This window comes from Parasteatoda tepidariorum, chromosome 2 (genome assembly GCF_982258835.1).
Source record: "Parasteatoda tepidariorum strain Cologne lab strain chromosome 2, Ptep-v5.0, whole genome shotgun sequence".
NCBI lineage: Eukaryota > Metazoa > Arthropoda > Arachnida > Araneae > Theridiidae > Parasteatoda > Parasteatoda tepidariorum.
In genome coordinates this window covers 120,160,474-120,186,926 of record NC_141756.1, presented here as the reverse complement: position 1 = coordinate 120,186,926, position 26,453 = coordinate 120,160,474, and the positions used below count along the sequence as shown (strand labels likewise).

Below are 26,453 nucleotides of genomic sequence, written 5' to 3'. Positions count from 1 at the left end.
AACATTATGGTAAGAAATCTTGATGTGAACTTTAGAATTAATAAAAACATTTCATTGAGTATTTCATGTTACACTGGCTATTTCCACTATTATTTCTAAAGCCGAATTTTGCCATTTTATTCAAATTTATTTTTCTCTTATTTCGAAAGAAAATAATTCAAGTTTATTTAGAAACTCATTTCTTAATTTTACTTCACAGTTATACCAGAAAGCACGGTTTCCATCATGGTAGAATATTTTGAAAAATAGGAAAATAAAACAAGACTTTTTCACTAAGGCATTTTACTGTATTCTATTGTTAAAAAAAATCATGATTTTGGCTAAGTAGGTTTAAACTAGCTAAGGGTGGAGTGTGTGTAGATCGATTAAGGTTATTTCAGGTTAAGAACTGTGGGCAGTTTTATATACAGAATATCTGTGCTCCTGGAAAGTCATGAGAAATCATGGAAATCATGAATTTCGGCATTGAACAAAATTTATCAAGTAATGTCATGATTTTAGCTTTTTTTTTTTTTTTTAAAAATCGTCAAAAGTCATGGATTTAGATAGCCTAAAAAATCTTATTTTTAAAATGGAATTTACCCCCTCCCCCCAATATCATGTTCCGTACATCTGAATTTGTAACAAAATCTTCACTCACAGTCATATTTTATTAAAGTATAAAAGGTTTTTATCATGTTCTTTAAAAATTATGGTGTTCTTTCAAAAAAGGAAAGAAAAAACATCATTTCTTGAGCGAATTATCTGTTAAACTTATGTGATTTCAGAATTTTTGTTATTATTATTTATTTTTATTTTATCAATTTAAAATTCTAGCTGAAATTCTTTAAAATTCTAGCAAGCCAGTCATTGGCGATTTTTTTTTATTTCCGAAATGAGAATAGAAAATCAGGAGTATTTCTTTCCTTTCCGAGGAACACGAGAAGTATCTTTAGAATATAATTCTGAAGAATTCTGAAGGAAAAGAGCAAACAATTTTCCAGCTATTTTATTGCTTTAACTCTTTCTTTACTCTGTTTTTTTTTTAATTTTTAAATGTATAAATATGAAGATGCAGATTATAACAGTTTTGGTTATACCCATCATTTCAATTAATGTTATCATAATGCTTTTTTAAATTTATTGTTGTGTTTTTGTCAGAGAAAATAGTAACTTCGTTAAGTCATGAATTTGAAAATTTAAAATGTAGCAGATACCCTGAATAAATAAATGATGGCTCAAATTATTATACATTTTAAGAATATTCCTCATCATCACGTCTTAAAGCTTTCTTTAAAACATTTTCACGCTACTCTCAGTGTTGCTAGATCTCTAATTAGTAACCTCTTGCATGGTGTGTAGCGTTTTTAAGACGTGCTTAAAGGTGCTTACTTTTGAATTTCGTTTTTTGAAAGACCTTTGCGGTGTTTTTTTAATCGGGTGTTTTTATAAAGTGCTTAATTTTCCCTTTTCAAAAATGGAATTTATTTTTTTTTACCATGTCGATTTTCGCCATATATTATGCAAAGGCATGCTTTTCGCATTGTTCTATTCAAAGTTTTCACAATTCATTAAAGCGTATTGCATCTCAGCGTACTCTCATTCTGAAACGTATGAAACCGCCAATAATTTTAAATGTTTGTTTTAAATCATATTACAAATACTTGCGAATCCGCGTGTGCGTCTACTGAGCTGGGTTCGATGAGATTATTGCACTCTCTTATGCAACTCTTCTTCAAGATATTCTCAATTTCAGGCTTCATTTTCCACCCTCAGATATCAAACCTAAAAATCTCTTGATCATTTCACAATGGCTAATGTAGTCAAGAAAAGAGTTCTTTGTCAGAAACTAGTTATTTTATCATGATCATGATTACATTTTGTTAATGTATATAGTACTTAAACATATTTTTTAAGTGCTTAAAACGTACTTTAAAGGTGCTTATTTTTTGTTGAAGAATTTGGCTACACACCCTTGTTCTAAAATATTACAAAGCCAAATGAATGAGTTGTTTTTAATATTGCACGTTATTGATATTTATTTTATATTAAAATGTTAAGTCACAAATAATGTTATAGCTCATGAGCAGAATTTAGTTGACAGAATATCTGATTATGAGAAAATATGTGCTGGACTTGATCTTCCTAAGAACATTCCTTCCAAAATCAGCCATCAAAACAAAAGTAAGTCTCTTTTGTCAAAAAAAATTTGGCACTTTAAATTAAGTTTAGCATAGTATCATCTGTTGCAAATCAAATAGAAAAAAAATAGTTAAAGAAAATCTTATCTCACTCTAGCCATAAAATCTGATCCTCAAGGAAAAAGAATGTGTTTCCCCCTGTTTAATTTTTTGAAGTTATCTAAAAAAAATATTTTCTATCAGTTTTTAAATTATTTCTGTAAAAGTCATTTTAATAAAAAAAATTTATAAACATTGATAAATTATCTATATTAATTTTTATTTATATAATTATATTTAATTGTATCACAAATTTTATTAATATAGTTAAATACATTTCATAATATATAATAAAAATAATATAATATTAGAAAATATATATTTCTTCTTCCTTATCCCCAAAATTAGCAAGGCTAAACAATGTCCATGAAATTCATGACCCAGAGGAAGTCGGCCACCAAAAGTGGGTTATTTAGAATGTCCCTTTTGTCCATTCCAAGACAGTCCAGGATATGTTGGGGAGAAGCCTGCATGTTGTGGCACCTGGGGCAGTTGGGGAAGATTTTAACACTACCCTCGAAAAAAAGAGACTTAAGGTGGCCGCTGGTAAGCACCGCCTGGTCCTTGCGGTTGCACTGAATGTTGAGTGCACCTCCTTGACGAGGGCTTTGGTACCAGTGATGTTTGGGAGTACGAGCCAGGAAACATTGTCTTTTTTCTTTTTCAATGCCAGTTCCATGAAGGTGAGTGAATTTGGACTCATCAAAGTTTCTTCTGTCCCCTCCTCAGCCAGAGTGTCGGCGATATTATTGCCCTGAACCCCAACGTGAGAAGGGATCCATTGGAGGTGAACTTCACGAAATCGAGAGAGGATTTAAACTGTATCATTATAGAAAGTTAATAATATTTACTATTATTTTAAAAAAGTCTTTTTTTTCTTTGAAACTTCTTTTAATTTGAAGTCATACTAAATACAAAAATAAATAAAAAATATAGTTTGAATTAAAAACTTTATTAAAATTGTGAAACCAATTGCTAATCAAAGTATTTTAGGTATTTGTACAAATGAAGGAAATTTTAAATGTGAATTTTTTCTCATGAAATATTTATAAAGTATTCTGTACAATATTTAACTAAAAAATAATTTTATATAAGTAAAATTATATTCATACATGCTTGTATTCATTCTCAGAAAATAGGAATAATAAATAAATATTACCAATCTTTTATATAAAAGGGCATATTTGTTGAGATATAATATATATGTATGATGAATATACCTTTTTTGCAGTAATGTTAAGAAATAAATACCAATTTTTAAAACTAATTTTTGTTTTAAATAATTTACTATTTACTAGATAAATATTGCTTGATGTCTATTTTGTGGCTTGTTTTGATTTATCGAGAATGGGTGTGTACTTTTTTTTTTTAATAAAATGATAGTCTTTATGAAGAATTTAATGATTTAATCAGAGTGTGCTTTATTTATTTTATTTTTTTTTTTAATTTTTAGGGAAAAAAATTACTTTAAATTTGAATTTCAGTCTTGCTTTCTCCCTTTGGAATTGTAATGATAAAAAAAATATATTTTTATTTTGGAAATTTACATACTTTCCAACATTTGAGTTCTGTGCATAATATGTTCATCAGTGATAGCAAACTAAAGCTGAAATTTTTAAAACAATTGAACTCTTATGAAACCTTTATCAAGATTTTGCAACATCATCAATTCTCTAACCCTTTAATGTATTTTTTAAGACTATGGTAAACAAAATTCTTTCAATTCTCTTTTATTAAAACATCAAAAAATTTTCTGAAAATGCAGAAATTATGTAGCAGTTGGAGGATAAGAATGTATGCATAGCATGGATGGTTTTTCTTAGATTAGCAAAGATTTCTTTTTGTTATTTATATGTTTTTCGTTCTGATTGCCAAATATTTTAAAAAATTTTGTGAAAAACCAGTTTTCAGACTTTTTTTTTCTTTTTGTTGCTTATATTCTGATGTTTTTATTTGTTAATTTTACTATCTGTTGACAAATTACTATTTTTTCGTGCGTAACAAACTTAATTCTAACTTGAAAAAGTTTTTGATTTATGTGATAAACTAGTTTTATTTTTTGTTATTTCTGGAGAAATTTTAGAGTGAATTTTTCTTTAATTTTTTACATTTTCTCTTAAAATGTTTTTTTTATTACAATTAAAACTTTCATAGCACAAATTTTATTTTAACCCCAGTTGGGCTCAAAATTGATTCAATATGGGTCCTATAAGAACGTGTACCGAAGGACCAATATTGTACCAATATAAAAAAATCTATGTATCCCAATATTGGTCCTTCGGTACACGTTCTTATAGGACCAATATTGGGATACATAGATTTTTTTATATTGGTCCTAGAATGGCCTATATAGGCTGAATAATGATTACAAACTATCAGATGTGAATCTGACAATTCTATATAGTGCTAATATTGGTTATTAAGTAGCTGTAAAATATAGGTTGAAGCGGACAATTCTATTTAAGGTCAATATTGGAAAAATACTGGCCCTTTCAACCCTTTATTGAGCCAAGATTAATGGATATTGCTCCAATGAGGGCCCAAGTTATTTGGCTGCTAGGGTTATTTTATTAATTAGAGAAACTTTTTGAGCATGAACAGGGGTCTGTTTAGAAGAAATCCGGGTCTGTTAAAGGACCCTTTACAAAATATTTTAACTTAAAAGCGAACCCTTTACAAAGTAATTTATCTTTTAAACGGATCCTTCACAAGAGACACTCGAAAGACATTTGCATATTATTGTAAATGGGCATGGAAAATTGACTGATGCTGAGTGTTCAGCTATTAGTAGATATTTTCAAATCTACTGGCAATCGACGTATATTGCTCTAATATTTTTTAAATCATGTTTTTCTGCTTTAATTCTAAGGCTAAGTTTGATCTCATTTCATTTATATTATGCACCTTAACCTCCTCGAAGTCAAAAAAATTTATAAATTCCAAATGTAGTATTCTAAGAAAATATTTATACTTCTACCAACATCATGTGTACATTCTTATTGATATTATATGATATTTTTTGTAAATAAATAATTGAGCATTATATTATTCATAAACTTAATTGATAAAATATTATGTAAATAAAAATTAACTTAGATCAATTTTTTAAAAAACTAACTAGTATAAATTTTAAAATTGTTAAAGTTTACTTAATGTGTAACACATTAGAAGTGATACATAACTAAGTTGTGTTATTTAAAATATGTCAATTGAAATTATTAAAAGTATGGGTGATTTTGTTTCCATTATTCGTTCAAAATTAATATTCTGTGTTGTGCAGTATATGCTAAACACCAAATATTTGTATATTGCATCTCTAATTTAGTAGAAGCAATAGCTGTATATTTTTGAAAATTTAATTTTTTTTTAATTATAATTTTACAGTGTAGAGCATAATCTTGTATCCATATACAATTTAAAAACTCCTTCGAAAGGTTTTTTGCAATAATAGGACTCTATTTGCACAAATTTCACAAATTACGAGTAATTTTTTCACAATATTACAAAAACTAGAACTTTTTACAAAATGTCTGGACAGACCCCTGATGAATTAAGTGCTTCCGCTTAGTAATATTGTGACAGAAAGTAATATAAAATTTTATCTTCAACATTATGGTTATGGCCGGACTAATCTTCACCTATTGAGAAATGTTTTTAATTTGTTGCATCTGTTATGTCATAAGTTGGATTCTGCTTATAAAATTGGATAAAGTTTCTCATTATCTTTACTTAATTTAAATAGAGTCTTTTGGTCATTCTTTATACATCTGTTTGATATAAGAAAGTAAGTGAAATGACTTTTAATATTTTGTTTTAGATGTGACATCACGATTTGATTGTGTCTTTTGGTGCGGTGATCTGAATTTCAGAATAATGTGGAATAGGCTTGCAGTTTTGCGTTTCATGAAAGAGAGAGACCACTCCAATAATGAATCCTGCAGTACGTTATTGAAGCATGATCAACTCCAAAAAGCAATCAAGGAAGGTTTGTATGAATTTTACCATAGTTTCAGTTTAAGTTTTAAAGGTAGTTAAAGGGGACCAGAGGAGAAACTTTTCATGGTGAATTCTGTTTAACCTCCATTGTTTTTTTTTACTTTAAATATAAAAGGGATTTAAGGTAAACCTATAGTTAATCATGCAATTATGAATGCTGAAAAAATGTTTTCAAAATCAGTGCTAACAAATCTTTGCTGAGTTAGTTAATTAGTAGGGAGGTTATCTTGCAGTAATTTGTTTGTATTTTCTTCACTTTAGATTTACTTCTGCTCATTTTTTCTGTACTTTAAATTTAAAATTTTTTATGAAGATACAGTAGAGCGTCAATTATCCGAACTGCTCGGGACCGAACGTGGTTTGGGTAATGAAAAGTTCGGATAATTGGAAAGTTGTTTAAAATCTAGTTTAAATGATTATTATTTATGCACTAACTTCCCTTCACACTTTTTCTAGGCTTAGGACTGGTAGTATTATCTAAAATAGCTCTGGCGTGTTTAAAATTTTTTTTTTCAATTTTTAAATATTTTTTCATTTATTTTTTTAAACTTTTTTTTTTATTTTGAATTTTCATCATATTTCAGCTTTTTATAATTTTTTTTTATCAATTGCTGATTTTACCACATTTTTCTTTATGTTCCATTGCAAAAGAAATCCAGCAAAGACTTTTGTTTCAAAGAAGATGCTCTTTTTTGAGCAGCCCTTATTCTTTTTAAATAAATCAACAGAACTGGATCAACACCATTTTGACATTTTAACCAATTCATTGCAATATCTAATGAATTGCATGCTTCTATATGAGAAGGTCCACTATCTTGAATTTAATTACCTACTTCTTCCTCTTCGTTTGTGGAGTTCCAATTTTCATTCAAAATTTCAGCAACAATTTCATCATCATTTAAAATTTGAAATCCTGGGTCGTTTTCAGTGTCTCGACACCAGTGTTCTATTTCTTCTGCTGTATAACCTGGCATCTTTTCATCGGGAAGATCTACTAGTTCTAAAACTTCAGTTTCGTTTATTTTTTTGTTAAGACTTTTATTCCAAGATTTCAGATTCCAAGCACTGTAATCACTAATCATTAACCATAAGTGACAAGTACCCATCCCCCAATAGTAGAACTTCAGCACATATCTATTCATAAACTCCTTCCTAATTTCAACCATTGTTGTCTGTCAAATCGAAGCTCGCATTCTTGGAAGATAATTTTCAGTTGAAGAGGGCTAAAGGGGTATGTAGGTTTAACTGTATACGTGTATGTACTGGCTACTATAAGAAAACTGCTAAAAAAAAAGGTTGTAAATTAAATATGGTCTTCAGATGTAGTGGATATTCTTTATTCTTTTAAATTTAGAAAAATTGTCGATAAGTTAAAAAGTATTCTAAACTTAAAAAAAAAAAAAAACGAATTCGGACGTGGTTCGGATAATTGAACATTCGGATAATAAGGGTTCGGATAATCGGTGCTCTACTGTCCCTGGCCAAACTATAAGATTCTATGTTAAAACTTAATTATCTGGTGGTGCTATACAACTTTATTGTTTTTACACGGTTTACGTTCAAGTATCAATTTGTTAACATTTGTAGTGCAATATGTTAAAAATAAATACAAATAGGAAGTATATGAAAAATTTCCTAAATAAAAACAAATTACGTGTATGTTTAAATATAAAAGTATTGCATATAATCTTGTGCAAAACATATAATTATTAAAACACTACAATATGTCTTAAAATTTGATCTAAGTATTTTAATATACTTATAAAATACCTGATATAATAAATATACTATATTTATATAATATATTGTCTAATTTACTAGTTTATCCAATCGTCGAATTTATATTATATGTAATTTTTTTTTACCAATACGATACACGGGTTTAAACAAATGCAAATCGGTATCAGTCACATAAAAACAATAAAGCTGTTTAGTATCACCTGATAATTTAGATTTTACATGGAATCTTATCGTGTGTCTAATAATGTGGGCAGGGACTTGTGTGTGTATATATATATATATATAGTTGCAAGGAGGTTATAAAAAAGTAGATTTAATCTAATCCTTAAATGAGATGATCAATTCACTAAAGGTGTTAACTTTGTGGGGTCATTTCCTCAAATAATTTTAAATTTATTATATGTTTAAATACTATTTGTCTGAGAAGTAAGTTCCTTAAATGAAAAGTTAAAATCTGAATAAATCAATGTTTCATTAAAAATTAATTTGAAAACTTTTAATTTTTGAGTTTCTATTTTTTTTTTAAATTTCCAGATATTTTATTCTGTTGGCTGTTTAAGTTTGTTTTTCTTTTCTTCAAAAATTTTTAACGATACTTTTAAAATCATTTATATGTTCAGAATAAATTAAGTGAATTTAACTTATAATACTGTTCAAAATTTTGTATAATTAAATTGCATAAATAATGTTTGTGTTGAAAATTTAATACATTTTGGTCTACTCAAAATTTTAAAATATAAGAGTATAGTAAACATAATGAAAATTTTCATTTCAAGTTCATTTAATGTCAAATTTAAGTGCAAGGTATTCCAATCAAGTTGAATTTTGTTGCTGATCAGGAAGGGTATTTATGTTTTATGCTTTATTCATTATAAAATAATGACAATTTATGTCGTAAACTTAACAGGATTTCCTTTTTTGTTATCTGCTGTGTCTCATTCCTTTTGTTGCTTAATTTAAAATTTCATTCTGGTATACACACAAACAATACTCGAAATTTTAAAACCCATCTTAAAAACTTTATAAATCTTCCACTTATTTAATAGGTTGACAAATGGAAATTAAAATAGACAAACAAAATGAATGAAACAATTGATTAATTTTTAGTTTCCGTGTGTATTTATGATAAGATGCAGAGTATAACAGTTTTGGTTGTACCTATCATTTAAGTTAATGTTATTATAATGCTTTTTTAATGTTATTGTGTTTTTGTCGGAGAAAATAGTAACTTTGGTAAGTCGTGAGAAATTCTTGGAATTATTAATAGAAAGTCTTAAAAAGCTATAGATTTGAAAATTTAAAATATGGCGGATCCCTGGGTTAAGTTTTAGTTTTCGCGTTTATTTATGATGCTTAATTTTAAAATTTACTGATTTTTTTAAAAAATATTTATCTGTATATATCAATAAACAGCTGCTTTTTAGATTAAAAGATTCCTCAAGAGACAAGTAAATTTTAATAAACTTTATGCATTGTACATTTAAACCACTTTTTTTTAATATGCATCACAAATTTTTGATCCATATAAAAAATAAGTTTTCATTTATGCCAGAAATAAATAAAATACCTTTCATTTTACCCTTTTTCTCTCTCTTTTTTTTGCATAGTATTGCTCACTAAAACGTTATAAAAATTTATATTCTGCAAAAAATAAATAAATAAATGTTGCTAAAAGAAGTGTAAGAGGTCAGTAATTCGTAGCTCCTTGCAAGCATACACATTTTCTAATTTTAATAATAGTAATTTGACAGTGACTTGGAAACTTGGCAAACTTCTTGTAATCTATTGTACTTGTTACATCAAGCTTTTAGTTCATTTTTACTTTGCAAGGTTTCATGCTAGACGAGGTTGGGTAGAACAAAGAATAAAAGTATTTGTTGTCTTATGAGCTATTCTTCAGTCACATATCACTGTGACAAAAGGTTGTAGAAGTTGAAAATGAAATCACAAGTGAAAAAAAAAATGTGTGATGACTCATATTCAACATGTGTCAAGCAATTCCCAACAGAAATTATAATTTATTGTTTTTTAGACATATTTAAATTTAGGAATTATTTTCTTTTTACACTTTGTAGGCTATCAATTTTACGTGGAAACTTTGTCATGCTGCATAGTATTTTTTATTATTCACAATGCGCAATGTTTTTGCAATATTCTCTTTTGTTCGTCTATTGGGTTTCATAAAGTGAATTGATAATGCAAGTGTCAAGATGAGTTAACTCATCATTGGTCAACAAGATTTGGGCATGAAAAAACAAGTTAGCTAGTCCCCTGTCAACAGTTTGTTAAATCTTATCAATAGCAGTATATATCAAGCATGTGATTGTAATCTTTTTTTTTATTTTCAAATTCAATTTGAAAAAGGAAGAAAAAACTAAATTTATTTTGTTGATTGAGTGATTAATTTTTTGTTATACCATTATAGGTGTTATATATTTTCTAGCTTTTTAATTTCCTTTATTTCTCAATTTTAATCACTTTTTCCAATCAAATAAATCATTTATTCAATGCCACAAAAACTGAGTATCAAAATCTATTTTTAATCTCTCATTCTTCAACTGCAGTAAATATTTCAATAAAAATGCATTTTGTTGCTATAATATTTTATGAGACTTTTTGTAGTTCAATTTTAACATTAGGTAATTGCAGGCTTGGCTTGATCAGCTTCATTTTTGGCAGTGTTGGATTTTGATAAAGCGCCAATAATAAATCATTCTCCGCATTCCAAATCATAGGTTAATAATCATTTCTTAATTGGTATTTCATTAGCCAGGTCATCAGTGTTTATAACTTCAATGACCTGTTTCTATTATTAGAAGTACAGTACAGAACCCGTTATCCGGAAATCAGAAAACCGGAAAACCAAAAAACCGGAACGAAATTCGATAAATTTTCCCGCAATTTTTAAAAAAAAAAAATTTTCCCTCATAAGATTTTAGGATTTTTCTTTCTTTTTTGAAAGATGTTTACCTTACCATCATTTCAGAAGTAATCATTAGTGTATTACCTCATCGTTTTTTCTTATTTTTAAGATTATTTCCAAATATATTTTTTTTTTTTTTATTTGGGTTTAACACTAAAAAAACGGCTTTTTGTAGCGATTCAGAAAACCGGAAAAATCAGTTATCCGGAATAGCGATAGTCCCGATCGTTCCGGATAATCGGTTCTCTACTGTATTTAAAAATTATACAGAATAATAATTATTTATTTATAAATTCAATTGCTTTTTTTATTTTTGATCCTTTACTCTCTTTGGTACAAATTTTGTATGAGACGTTTTTAAACAACTAATTTATTTTGGATAGAAAATATGATTTTGTTAATAAATGTCGGAATATTGTCTATATCCATTAGTAGAAGCAAAAAAATTATGGATCATGTCTGCAAAGTAGATTTCCATCAAAAATCAATCTTCATGCTCATAGTAAACTTTCTTTCTAAAAAAAGGATAACAAACATCTTTAACAAATTTTAAGGTAATTGTTTTCAGATTTATTTAGATCAATAAATTTATTTAACCTTTTTCCTGTTTTTTTAGGAGCAGCTTTTCATGGGTTTCAGGAAGGTTTCATTAATTTTGATCCATCTTTCAAATTTGATGTTGGCACAAATGCTTTTGATTCCACAAAACAGAGAGTACCATCATATACCGTAAGTGCAAAACATCATTATTTTGTTTAATTTTTATAATTATATATATATGTTATGAGGACTTTTATTTTATGGCTACTTAAAATTTTAGAAAGCCACATGAATAATGCTCTTAATTTTATTGAATTTCAAAATTAATTGAATTTCAAAATTTTTTAAAATTTAAAAAGTATAAAAAAAATGCATTGTAGAGCACATTAAATTATACAGTTTAGTAATAATTTTGTGTTCCTATTATTTAAATTCCTACTATTAGTTCCCACTCTCCCTATATACGGTTAATAAAATACTTTTTATTTATCCATTCAAATACATTTTTTTAAACTTATAGTGGATAACACTATTTGAACTAAGAAATAGTTTATTGCCCACATATAAATAAGATTTGCTGTGTCGGATAAATTCAATAAAGAACATTACATAGTAGCATGTGTGGTCACCAAATTTATACTTTTATAGTAGTCTGATACCACACGCCTTCAATTCCGACTATTAGTCCGCTATCTATATTTATATATCTTGTTTCAAACTTTCAATTGTTAATAAATTACTTTTTATTCATCCTCTCTAGTTCAAAAACATATTTTTAAACTTGTAATGGATAACACTTGATGTTAATACAGTTTTTTTCAAATATTAATTCATTAATCAAATTTAATTAAACGAAACTAATGTGGTATTGCTTTTATGATGTTTTGTTACTTTTATATATATGTGGTATTGCTTTTATGATGTTGTGTTACTTTTATCTTTGCTGCACTGCTCTGCACTGCTATAATTACTTTAAAGTTTTAGTTTCTCTTTCATAAGTTTTCACCTGCCCTTTTCTGCCCTTAAATAATTAAGCCAAAAAAAAAAAAAAAAAGAAATAGCAAGTATAGCCCTACTTATTTTGTGATGGTGGTAACAGCCAATAAGAGTTGAGTATGCTTTGGGGGCTTGGTTAGAGGAGGTGAGAGAAAAGGAAAGGACACACATGGTTTTGGAGAGCTGAGGTTAAGACACAAAAAAATATGAGGATCCTCAACAGCTAAGTTATATTATAAGATTTTCTATCACCCCTTAATTATTTTTTTATTTATTTTATATTGTAGCAGTGCAGCTTCATAATGTATAATTTCATGTAAATTCATTTTATGTACCTATTATTAATTGGTGTGTGTGGTGATGAGAACATCACCACATATATTTTTATAAGAATAAAAATGAATAACAATTAAAAATAATATACTCTTAAGTAAGAGAACAAGATCATTAGAATGATCACTAATTGCAAGGTGTTAAAACTATTTATTTAAAGTAGATCATTTAAGATATTTAGAGTTACAAATTTTGTTCCAGGAAGGCATTCACACCAATTAATAATAGGTACATAAAATGAATTTACATAAAATTATACATTATGAAGCTGCACTGCTACAATATAAAATAAATAAAAAAATAATTAAGGGGTGATAGAAAATCTTATAATATAACTTAGCTGTTGAGGATCCTCATATTTTTTTGTGTCTTAACCTCAGCTCTCCAAAACCATGTGTGTCCTTTCCTTTTCTCTCACCTCCTCTAACCAAGCCCCCAAAGCATACTCAACTCTTATTGGCTGTTACCACCATCACAAAATAAGTAGGGCTATACTTGCTATTTCTTTTTTTTTTTTTTTTGGCTTAATTATTTAAGGGCAGAAAAGGGCAGGTGAAAACTTATGAAAGAGAAACTAAAATTTTAAAGTAATTATAGCAGTGCAGAGCAGTGCAGCGAAGATAAAAGTAACACAACATCATAAAAGCAATACCACATATATATAAAAGTAACAAAACATCATAAAAGCAATACCACACTAAAATGAATATTATTTGTTTTACTTAAGTAGGAATTGACTTTACATTTTTTTTTTTATATTACTTGTTTATGAATAAATGAAAATGATTTGATACTAAGGAAATATTGAGTGTATATTTTTTTAAATATATATTGCATAAGATAATAAGCACATACAGTATTTATAAAAAGTTATGGTTTCACTTAACAAACTATTGTATCACATGTTTCTTTAATTTGTTCTTGTTTTAGGATCGAGTATTGTATCGGTTTAAAGAGTCCTCTTGCATTTCTTGCCTTCATTATAATTCTGTGCCAGAATTGGTATCATCTGATCATAAACCTGTCTATGGAATTTTTAATGTTACTCTCAAGCCAGGAAGGGATGAGTGAGTAATATTTACTTCATTCATGAGTAAATATTTAAATGATATGTCAGGGGTCTGTCTAGGGCAAATTTACTACCGTTTAGCGGTACTTTCACAAGTTCAACTTTAGAAAAAATGGTAGTTTCACAAAATACTTTATAAAGAACATGTTCTAAGATTCTCTGCCTCCTAAAATTTTGTTTTTGTATCTCCATAAAAAACTATAAATCTCCGAGTAAAATGAAACAACGAGATTCTCTCTCTATAAACTATTCAGGAAATCAAAATTCAAACATCATTCGAGCATTATCCTTAACATTATTGTAAGTTTATTCTAACAGACCCTTATTTTTTATGAAAATTTTTTTTTCACTATGAAGCTTTTTTCTGTATCACTTAGTCGAAAATAATGAAAGTTCTCATAATGAAAATGACTTTTAGTTCTAGTTCTTCTAAATACAAGTTGAAATTTAACTATGGACAATGGATAAATTTGGATACAATTTTAAGCTCGAAATTTTACAATAGCAAAATTATTTTTTAATGTATGGGAAAAAATATATAGAAATTTACCAATCGTAAATTGTTTTTATTTGTAGTGACAATTTTTGAAAATCATTTCTTATTTTACCATATTTTTTTTGTTGATTTTTAATGTAACTTTTAATTTTAACAAATTATGTCTAAATTTTTTACAAAATTGGTACCTCTCAAAAACACCTAGACAGACCCTTGTATGCCATAGGTTGAATAATTTAGCTCTTCACAAAAGCTGCTTTGATTTTGGCTATTTAGAAAAAGTCCAATGAACCTTACATTTTCTAGTCTTTTAGCTCACATGTCTTTTGGTGGTTTTACTGGTAAAACCTCGCTACAACAATATTTTGGGGACCAAATAAATTTGTAGCAAGATATATTATTATATCGAAGCCTACATACTTGGGGGACAGAATAAGATTTTTTTTTAAATTTTAATGTTATACATGTATTAACTATAAATGTATTTATTATTTATATATTATGCAAAAAAATAATTTGCAGAGTGTTAATTATGGTTAAATATTGAAAACATTTGAAATAAATTCAGGAAATAAGATCTTAAACGTACCTAAAAACTGTTTTTATTGAAAATAATCAGATATTTTTGTTTGTTTATTCATTTTTTTTTTTTTTACTGTCAAGTCAATCAACAAAGTATGCATTGAGTCCAATGCATGAAAACTATTTTCATTTGTGAATGGTACTCTGCCCACCTTCACTCTGCCCACCCTCTTCAGAAAAAATTCTCTTTCAGGTTTGAATGTGATGCTTGTGATCATTTGTAACTCATGATCAGCTTTTGACATGAAGGAAATGAAATCAGATAGGAATGTTACATCTGTGACTTCTTAAGAGATAAGGAAGGCAATTTTAAGAATGGAAGTTCTTACGGTGGTCAGCAGTGAGTCTTCTCTTGTCAGAAAAGATGGAAAAAACGGCAAAAGATGATAAAATAAGATTTTTTGCATTATTTAAAAACCAATAATAAATGGCGAAAATAAGGTTGAAATTTGGAGGGAGAAAAAAAGAATTTTGTAGGGGTTTTTGTAATATTGAGAGGAGCATGACATTATTTCATATGCAAGTTGGTCGGGACCATTAAACATTATCGCAGTAAAGGGAGTTATTGTTGTATTGGATATTCTAGTAGCGAAACTTCACTGTTACTCCTTCAGCCTAAGTTGTTTTAGGCATTTTTCATTATTAGATAAATTGCCACAAATTATATTCTATTAAAAGTTTCACCATTTTTCTCTCTGAAAACTTGAAACAATGTATAACATGTTGAATTTGAATTCTTTTTCTTTTTCAGCGTACCGTTAGCTGCTGGTATATTTAAAAGAGATGTTTATTTAGAAGGTATATTACTGTTGTCTAGAAGGACTAATTTTATTTTCTTATTTTCATGTGATTAATCACGCAATTTCTATTTCTTATTCAGGGTGCGTAGCATTTTTAAAAAGTGCTTAAAGGTGCTATTTTTTATTTATGTTTTTTTAAAAGCCCTTACAAGTGCTTTCAGAGTTTTTAAAAAGTGCTTAATTTTCTATCTTTTAAAAAGATTTTTTGGTAACGATTGTCGTTCTAAATTACAAAAAATGCATGATTTTCATCAGTTTCTCTGCAATATTTATCAGAAACTAGTTGTTTTTTTATCATGATTATGTAAAGTTTTTGAGTTTTATTGATTTTAGGTTTTTAAATTAAGATCTTTAAATGATAGTAAAAAATATTTTTTATTACTGCTCTGATCCTAATGATGATTTTTTTATAGAAAGTGATTAAAAATACTTTTTGAGCACTTAAAAAGTATTGGGTTATTGCATAAGTTCCTACATTTTTTTTAAACATTTTTATAACTTTATTTTTTACATAAAATATCAACAATTTTATCAATAATGTACTCCCTGTTGTTGTTTACGACTTCCTCCCAACGTTCAACGAGTTTTGCGATGCCTCTTTGGTATTTATCACCCGAAAGCGTCTCGAAAAAAATTTCCAACCAAGCCCGTAATTCAACGTCATTATTGAGCGAAATGGCGCGTAATGCATTTGAAAGCGATCTAGGTAGAAATCTGAAGGCGCCAAGTCCGGAGAATATGGAGGATGTGGCAGCGCTTCCCAGCCAAGCGTTTGGATAGCTTTCTTGGTCATATTGGCGATATGAGGTCAGGCATTGTCGTGTTGGAGAAGAATGCCTTTTTGTCAATCGGGACGTTTTTGTTAATACTTAAAAGGTTTTTTTGTTAAAAAATCTGGCTACGCACCCTGTTATTATTATTCATGATGTTTTATTTGTATTTATTTATTTTTAGTTTTATACTATTATTACTAAGTCTTGTTTTTATTTCTCTTTGTTATTATTTTATTAATCATGGTGATATATGATTATTTTTTGAACCATGGAAAAATGTGCAACATGATAAAGAAGGAAATGTTTCATATTTTAGTCTTACTAACTTTAAATAACTTCTTTTCTGAAATTTAAATCAGTCTGTAGCTTATTGAATTGTTAAAAAAAAATATTAGTTATGATTATTATTTTTAATAATGATTACTTTTGGTTCTTTTGCAGCTCTCAAAAGAAGAGCTAACTTTCTTGAAGTGAGCAGAGATCATAAACAAAGTGCGGTGTGTAGCATGATGTGAAAGATGATATGGCGTAGCATTTTTCATATATTCCGTCCATTGAAAATCAGAGAAATATTTTAATCACTTATTTTAGTTAAGAGTATAGTTTTATATGCAGTCTTACATGGAAATCTGTGTGTTTAAAGATTATCCTAGCTGGCTCTAGGGCATAAAGTGTATTTAAAGATTATCTATTAAAAAAAAACTATTTTTTAAGGATATCTATGGAATTTTTGGACATAATGAAGGTGAATAGAAGATTTTCTACTTAATATAATACATTTATGTGATGTCTTATGAAAATTGAAGACATTTAATTAACCGCTTCTCTGATTATTCCGAGTTAACTCAGGTATGTTGAACCGAGTTAACTCAAATATTTATTGTCCCGAGAAAACTCAGGCGTAGCAGAATTTGTCAGTTTGTTTTGTTTTATCACGTTTTTACTCGGCTGGAGGCAAACAAAACATTATCTGCTGTGTTTGGAAGTTTGCATATACGATGGTTACTGAATTTACAAGGGAAAAAGAATAATGGCGTATCATTCCACTATTGTTTGAAAATTATCACTTAGTGTTGTCCCTTGTTTTAAAAATTATCTTACAAAGACTAATATTTAGCTTTTTCATTTGCCGGAGATAACTCGGGATAGTAAACTGATTTTAAATTAAATAATTTTTACGCAAAAAAAATTAAAAAATTCAACTTAAAACTTGTGTATTATGTTTTGCTTAAATTCCTCGTATTTATTAATAAAATAAAAAAGCATTAATTTTTTGCTTTTTTTTCTCAAAACAATTGGTAAGGGTTAGAATTTTATATTTTATTTGTAACTTATTCAGGCACACTTAAATTAGAGGAATTGTTATTTAAATTCATTTTTATTTGTTTTTTAAGTTATGTGTTTTGTTCCCTTTCTTTGCCTATGAAAATATTCACTGACGTTTCTGGTCATTATTAGTCATGTTATACATTATTATTACTTTTCTAGTCAAGATAAGCATTTTTGTTTCATGTATTTAATAATTGAAAAAATAAAGGTTAAATGATTAATCCTAGATTGTTTCGATCTTTGGTAAGAATTCATTTTATAGCATGTTATTTTTGGAAACTGTAAAAAGTATATAGGTATTTATAATTTTATGGAAATTGCTTTAAGTATATTTTTATTTATATTTAAGTGTCCGCCATCCTTCACAAATAGTTCTTGTTCATTTTAAATTGCCATTAAAAGAATTAAATCAGATTGTAAAGCACTTTGTTTACTAAATAGAAAAGAGAAAATGGAGATGTTTCGAGAAGACCAGAAAAATTAGAAATGCGACAGTCTTTGTAATGTATTCCACAAGGTAGACGAAAAAATGACTTGGCATTAAGGTCAATTTAAAACTATTAACAGGGATATTAGGCATAAGTTGAAATTAGATAAATTTCTTTGCTGAAAATTGGGTGGGGTGGATAAGCATAACTGAGACCTTGTGCTCCTTTAAGGAATGAAAAGATTAAATGACATTGCAGTTTTGAACTGCTACTGTTTTTATATAAGAATACAGAGTATCTGACTTAAAAAACTCATTTCTTTTACTTATACAGCTTTGTAACAAGATTTTGATTTCTTCACTTAAAATAAACAGCATTTGGTTGATTTTATTGTCTGTGAGATCTGAAAATATGAAAAAAAAAATAGCATAATTTTAAAATAAAATAAAATAAATATTCTTGTTTTAAAATGTAATATCTTAGTTGCTACATCACTTAACCCTGGCTCTACTACTTAGAATATATATACTACTTGTTTTATAATGATATTGAGTTTTTTTCAATAATCATAAAAAAAAGTACTAAATAGTAAAAATACTAAATACTTTTACAATTTTAGTGATCTATGCCTTTTCTTAGTTCTAAAAGAGGTTCTTTCGGCATTGAATTGTGATAAAATGTAAATACTGTACCAGCAAAATCAGTTATTATTTTTATTCTCAATACTGAAAAGTGCAAAATTAAAATCATATAGTTTTTATTATCTAATATCTCTCATTTCAATTTTTTATGAATGTTTGTATTCTAATGGGGATGTATTTTTAATATACAGTTTTTTTCCTTCCCTCCCTAAAAATTGTGACTTTGACTTAACAGTATAAAAGAAATCATACAGTTAAGAACCTTAGCAACAATATGTATTTTTAACTACATGACTTTTTTTAAGTAAAATTTTTATTGTCAAATACTTATACAAAATAACAGATATATGTATGTTGTTTAAGACTATGTGTGATATTATACTTTGCTATATCCAGGTACCATCTGTGAATGCTTATATATATATTGTGAAAAGAAAAACACTAGAAATTTGCTCTTATGATAAATAGACATGTTTATTATCACACTTCATTTATATTATTCTTATATTTTGTACTGTATTGTATTTTCAGAAATTTTTCTGCAAACCATCCTTAAGCCAAATGATTTATTATTTTGTGAGATATTTTCAGAACTTTATATTTGTAGCTATAATTTTTATTGTTTCGATCTATCAGTTCCCATCTCAATAAACCACTATTTCTCACAATCATCTAATCTTTTCATTTCTTTAATACTTTACATTTTATTTTAGTTATATGGTTTTAAAGTGCTATGTTGACTTATAATTAATTTCCATACTGATTGTTCATGGTAAGACCTGGTTGTTTTCTTTAGCAACCATTATTTGTGTGTATTTATATATATATAAAGCGTACGAAAAAAGACTTAGGAACAAATTGTAGCTTACATCCATGTTACAGATATTTTAAACTTGCCAGTAAATCTAAACTAACTTAATCAATATGTTACATTTTACACGATTAAATGCATGTTAGTTTTAAATTGATTTTTGTTACAATGAAAACTATCTTAAAATTTGGAGTATCATAAAAATAATATTTTATAATATTGTACCGTTCACTATCGATTCCGCCAATCTTACATTGTGTTAACATTTGGGTTTCTGTTTAGGTCCGTTTGGGTGTCACCAGGGAGCAGAGTTATTGAATGTATTACACCCAATTTTACGTCATCGGTAAGAATTTACGCGTGTTTTTAAATTAAACACTCTCGTAATGGTTTACTTTTTGTTTAACTATGTTGATATCGACATTATGTAAATCGCATGCAGGTTTAAATAGTCATTTGTACTTTGTTGCTGATTTCTGTTGTTATTATCATTTTATTTCATTCATCGTTATGTTTACTTTTGAGTTACCGATTGATATTCATCATATTATTTATGTGCCGTATTGTATATGTCATTAAATCAATTTTCAAATAATCGTAACTATCTGAAGCGGATGTTAACACCAGCCTCCAGTATTTTTCTTGTAATCAGTCCATTATTATGGCTTTTTTTTTCTTTCACGCTTTTGGATAAAGCGTGTGGCAAGTTGTAGAAATCTTTGACGGTAGGCGGATCACATGTTTCATGAAATAGTAATAGATATAGAAAAAGAGTTCCCAGGTTTTTGACGTTGTAAAGGAAAAATTTTCACAGTTTAACAACCCTGAGGTTATTGAAGTGAGTGAGGGATCTTGCGAGTACCTATGAAAAGATATTGGGTTTGAGTATTGCACAAAAGAGAGTGGGTTAAATAAATATTCAAATAATAGAGGGTTCGATTTATGTTCAAATGTTAGTAAGTTTAATTGCTGATCAAATGATAGTGCGTTTGTGAACTGATTAAAAGAGAGTAGGTTCGAGCAATGATCAAATGATTGTAGATATGAGTAGTGTTGAAACGATAGTGGGTTCCAGTACAGGAAAAATAACGGGATCGATCATTGATAAAATGATAGTGGGTTTAAATGATCAAGAGTTCGAGTACCAATTAAAAATGATTGATTTGAGTACTGATCAAAAGAGAGTAAGGTCGAGAACTGATGGAATGGTAGTGCGTTCAACTGCCCATAAAAAGATAACCGTTTCAAGTACTGATCAGGGAAGGATTGGCTCATTGGGACACTCCAGTGTATCCTAGTCTATCCAAGCTGAACTACAAAAACTTATCCCACAGTAAGTGAACCAGCCAGATTACTCTCGTATATAGGGTCTTCTCCTCTATAACTTGTTGGAAGAGCTCCCTGTTTGACGCAAAACTTGTATCATTCGTAAATACTTGATTCAACCATAAAATAATCCATAGAACAATATAAAGGTTATATAAAAAGTTTGAAATATGTCAAATATCTCGAGAAATCTATGTCGGATCTAAAAAGTAAAACTAGGCGCATTCAGTACTTTTTTTTTATATATATATATGATACCAAACTCGATCTTCCACCTGCTGCATTTAGTAGCACATTTTTATTGCAAAATCGCGAACTAGAGATCCGTCTTATTGTTGTAGTTGTAGTTCATTTACATCGCACAAGAGCTGCACAATGGGCTACTGGTCTATGAAACATCCCTGAGGATGATCCGAAGACATGCCATCACAATTTTGATACTATGCCGAGGAGACCCACTTCGGTAGCCCGACTACCTGCAAGCGAAGTCGAGCACTTTACGGTAGAACAGTTTAACGAGGGCCAATACCTTACACTCTCAGTCTCTACGCAGACTAGTCCAAGTGGTTTCCAGTGTGAACTTTGATTGGTCTCGAGGTCGAGATACAGCTATTTTATATTGATTGTGCTCCTTTTTAATTTTTCTCGCTTCCAACGCCATCTGTGAAGCGAAATGCCTAATCCTATAATTCATAAGAGGTTAATTTTTTCTGGAGAATCTGAGAAAAATAATGTTTCATATATTTAATTTCTAAGCTGCCCCTTTCTCTAGAGGTGGGGAGAAGAAGTTCGAGTTTGATATCACTTGATTTAAAAGAAAATTTGTCGTGTTATTTATTGTAAATGATATATTTTATATATCATTTTTTTATTAATTATTTTAAAGAAAATAATGAATGCTTCTATTTTCACTTTTTCAATCCGATATATATTCCTCGATATATTTGACCTTTTCCCAACTCTTTCATACCTTGTATATGCCACCCAGGGCTAAAGAAAATAGAAGGGCTGCTTCACTCCTTTGAAGAAACTCTCGCCGTGCCAATCCTCCGATTTTCTCTAGTGACGTCACTTTGGCACAAAGCTCGCACTTTTACTTCAAGAGCGGAGCGTTCGGCCTTACTATCTCTAACTAATATTGGAGCATTTCTTTTTGCGAGATATTCTAAGACATTTGTTATTTTCTATAATGACTTTCCTCAGTTTTTGCAGTGAATTTACAAGAATTTAAAACTATTATCAAAATGTCAGTTTGCGCGATTGCAACTTGCAAAAATTCTGATAGAAAAACAAAAGAAAAAAATATAATTTTCCGCGTGTTCCCTAACGTAAATGAACAACTATGTAAAGAATGGATTCCGAAATGACACAGTTAATATAAAACAGCAATACGTTTATTCTTTCGTTAAGAACTTTTATAAAAGTTCATTTTCTAAATAGAAACCGACTCGTTACTTCAAAAAGAAAGGCAGGTAATAAAAAATGGATTAAGTCAAAGAAAATTAAAATGTAAATAAAAAGTATAAATAAAATATATAGTATATAGTTAAAATTCTCCTAATTTCATAACATATTTTTTAGTATAGTTATTCTAAATATGTATGATTTTTTTTTTAAATTATATTCTCTTAAATTTAAATATCTATATATTATATCATCGTAAATTTAAATATCTATAAACAATTGTAAAATTTCTAATGTCCTTATGAACCTAAATTATTATTTTGTTTCAGTAATTAGCGTTTAAGGTTGATGTTTCCTAATGATTAAGTATGAACAAATTGCTATTAACGGCATATTTTTAAAATCAGGGATTCTAAATTTAACTCAACTTATTGTTATAAAAGAATATGTAGATAAAAAAGTTACGATATATGCTTTCATTTTTCTTAATAATTAAAGTTAAAACTGAACTTTTTAAAATAAAGTATTTATAGTGTCATTTTCGCCAACTAGTAAAACATTTTTATTAGTTTAAAATGGTATTTTTTTTTTAATATAATGGCCAAGAAAGTTTTTTTGAACTATGTTTATGAACGGAAATAATGTGTTAATTACGTGAAGTCTGAAAGCTAATAACCAGAAAAAGTCTAACTTATTTTTACAAAGAGAAAGATGCAAAGTTATCATAATATCTTTGCTTGCGATCTCCGAGATCTGTGGACACAGTGATGTCATGAGGAGGGAAATCGTAGCTTCAGCTCTAAGAGCGGAGTGAACTAGCCCTTCTATTCTCTTTAGCCCTGCGTTACACTATCGAACAAAAATGGGATTTTTCGTTCTATGCAAAACGTGAATTTTACTCACCTTCATAGTTGGTCTGTAGAAGAATTGTTGGAATGAGAAATTTTGACGTTTTGTGTGGTGAATGTCTTTAGCCCTGTATGCCACCATCATGTCAATACTTCAATTTGAATAGAAATCAATTAAGATTTAGAAAAAGGAAAATCCAAAATTTGGAACTTAGGTTTTAATGTAAGGTATCATAAACCATTCAAAATATTTTTCATTTATATTAAACTGCCTGAAACACAGTGTTTAACCAAAGTTTTTCAAAAACTTAAAATTGAGGAAAGTTAAAAACATACGTACAACTGAAGTTATGACATGAAACCAGTATTCTCTCTCTAGGTGACACTCCACTGAGGACATAACCAGGGTCGGACTTGCCATAGACCTTAAAAAGTGATCGTCCCCTGAGTCTTCTAACTCCATTTCCTTTTGAACAAAAAAATAATTTTTTTTATGTATAACTTTAAAACTTACTTTGTCGTAATTGGTTTGATTATTGGCATTATGAGTAAAATATTAAATTAGAATTTTATTTAATGAGTCTGAAACTACCTAAGTGCGTCTCAATTTAGATAACTACAGGGAACTGCATCTTCAACCTAATGGATGTGCATGGAATTCTGAGTTTACACATTTTCGAATGCACAACCAGGGGCCCCACCTACAAAATTTTGAAACCAAGGTTCCCCGTCTAAAAATAGGAGGAAAAAAAAGGATAGATAAATACTACATCTTCGCAATGATGAATTATGAAACAAAAAAATGCGTACAAATTGTGGCACAATATGCATAAAATTACGAGTTAACAGACTTTTTATTGTACAAACCCGGGGCCCATCTGCAAAATATTTTAAACTAAGGCGCCCCTAGAACCTCCCCTCTAAAAATGGAAGAAGGAAAAAATATTTTTACGAAAAGTAATATTTCCACTTCATTGATGAAACATAATTTGCGGCAGAATGTGCTTTGAATTCTGAGTCAACAAACTTTTGATTATAAGAACTGGGCCCCACCTTCAAAATGTTTGGAACCAATTGACCTTAAAATATTTTCTCCCCCTCCCTTAAAAATGGAAGTAGGAAAAACTCTTCTATCCTAAATGATGCTACACCTTTGCAATAATAAATTATGAAAGAAAAATACTTAATAATGCTAGGGAAAAATACTTCTATGCAAAATGACACTGCTATTTTGCGATGATGAATAATGAAACTAAAACATGCTTACTGTTACGGCAATATTATTTATTTCTGTTTAACATTTTAAAAAAGATTTCATTTCTGTTTTATATTTTAGTTTTGAACAGAAAAAAAATTTTAATATGTTATGAAATCTACATAACTTTATCAACGCTAGTTTAAGAAAAATTGGAAACTCCATGAAAAAAAATATTACATCATACACAGCCAATTTCGCGTAATTCATTGACATGCGCACAGTACAGATTGGATAGTAATGATCCCCAATGTTCTTTTTTTAACTTTGAAGTTTTCAGATTTTATAATCTTTATTCAAATTTAGTTAAAAATCGGTAAAAATCAAGGTAATAAATTATTTTACCGTTCTTTTCCTTTCGTCCTATTCAAATCTTTCCTCACTAGTCCGTTTTGGCCGAGGTTGTTTGAACGTCTTATCAAAGAGAAGGGGAAATTTAGCAACTGTGTTTCTTGGATATGTATACCCACTAGGAAATCGTTTGACACATAAGATCAAATTTCAAAAACGTTTATTCCAAACTTGAATGGGAAAAAAAGCACAATGTCTTACAATTATTTAAAATTTTCCCACATGATGCTCAGGGGAGAAACTGTGGCATAACTACCACTATAAGTATTGAATACCAGTTCACTAGTATATAAGACATGTTAACTTGATTCTATCCTGATAGATGAAGGTTGACGTATTCAAAAAATTAAATTCCCGCAGAACGAGGGGACAGTTATTTTGAAGACAATTTGTCTGCAATGTGTTGGGGGATCTCAACATTCTTTTGTTTCCACTGAGTTATCTTCTTTTTCCTTAACTTCTAGATTTTTTGGCAGTACGTAATTATAACTTCCATGGAGCTAAAAAATTGTGTTTGTGTTCTAAACAGTATATATATAAGTTCAAAATGAAGAATAAAACAAAGAAAAATTATAGACATATGAAGAAGAAGAAAAAAAAAGGGGGGGGGGATAATAAGTAAAAAAATAACAAACAGCAGTTAATAAAAAAAGAAAGAAAAAAGGATGAAATTTTATTTAAAAAAAAACGGGGAAAAAAGATATATAATCTTTTCTTCATCCCACACGATTATATCCGCAAAACAGAGTGCTTTCTGATATTGTATCAATAAAGCCAAAGCAAAATATATTAATACAATAGTGTAAGGAGCACTCAAAAATTTTTTTTCATAAAAATAACAACAAATAAAATAGATCACAAAAAGTAAAAATAACATGCAAAAACAGAAAATAAAAGAAAAAACATTAAAAAGGGATTACAAAGCGAGTAGCTTATCAACTTACATGGACGGAAAATTTTTCAAGAATGATTAAAAAATGTTTTCGCAGAAAGATTGCCAGATTACAAAATATGAACACAAAAGCGCAAATTTAGTGTAACAAGAGGGTTTTAAAGTGTCGTTCTTACTGCACTGCTTAAGTGATTTTTTATTCTGAGCTTTGATTTGTTAGTTACCAAGGATGGGCCCGAAATGGATGTGCGCAAGGTAATATTATACTGGATAATTTTAAAAATTGATCATAAATAGTTTTAGAAGATAGATGTTTATTTAAGAAAAAATAGAAAAGAGAAACATAAATTGCCTGTTTTGCAAACAAGTTTAGCCGCGGATTTGCACGATATGGATTAGCACATAGAAAAATTATTTAAATTATCAAAGAAAAAATTTTAATAGATAATTTTAACACGGATTTGCCCGAAATGGATTTGCACATGGAAAAATTAACAAAGAAAAAAATTTTAGAAGATAATTTTAGCCACGGATTTGCCCGAAATGGATTTGCACGTGGAAAAATTGTATAAATTAATAAAGAAATTTTTAGCAAACAATTTTACCCACGGATTTGCCCGAAATGGATTTGCACATGGAAAAACTGCATAGATTAACAAAGGAAATTATTTAGTAAAGGAATTTTTAGTAAATAATTCTAA

General features: G+C 28.5%; 1 protein-coding gene across 3 annotated transcripts in view; it reads left to right on the top strand.

Annotated features, from left to right (window-relative positions):
* The window catches only part of INPP5E (Inositol-3-phosphate synthase), a 42,925-nt gene extending 23,389 nt beyond the window's left edge, over positions 1-19,536 (top strand). The window contains exons 6-11 of one of the 3 annotated variants that reach the window (XM_043056330.3): positions 2,059-2,163; positions 6,037-6,204; positions 11,495-11,607; positions 13,678-13,814; positions 15,646-15,692; positions 16,909-19,536. In XM_043056330.3, coding sequence (XP_042912264.2) covers positions 2,059-2,163; positions 6,037-6,204; positions 11,495-11,607; positions 13,678-13,814; positions 15,646-15,692; positions 16,909-16,982 — 644 coding nt within the window. In that variant the 3' untranslated portion in view covers positions 16,983-19,536. The remainder of the gene's footprint in view (positions 1-2,058; positions 2,164-6,036; positions 6,205-11,494; positions 11,608-13,677; positions 13,815-15,645; positions 15,693-16,908) is intronic. The other 2 variants (XM_087158234.1, XM_087158235.1) reach the window with 2 other exon arrangements.
* The last annotated feature ends 6,917 nt before the right edge of the window (positions 19,537-26,453 follow it).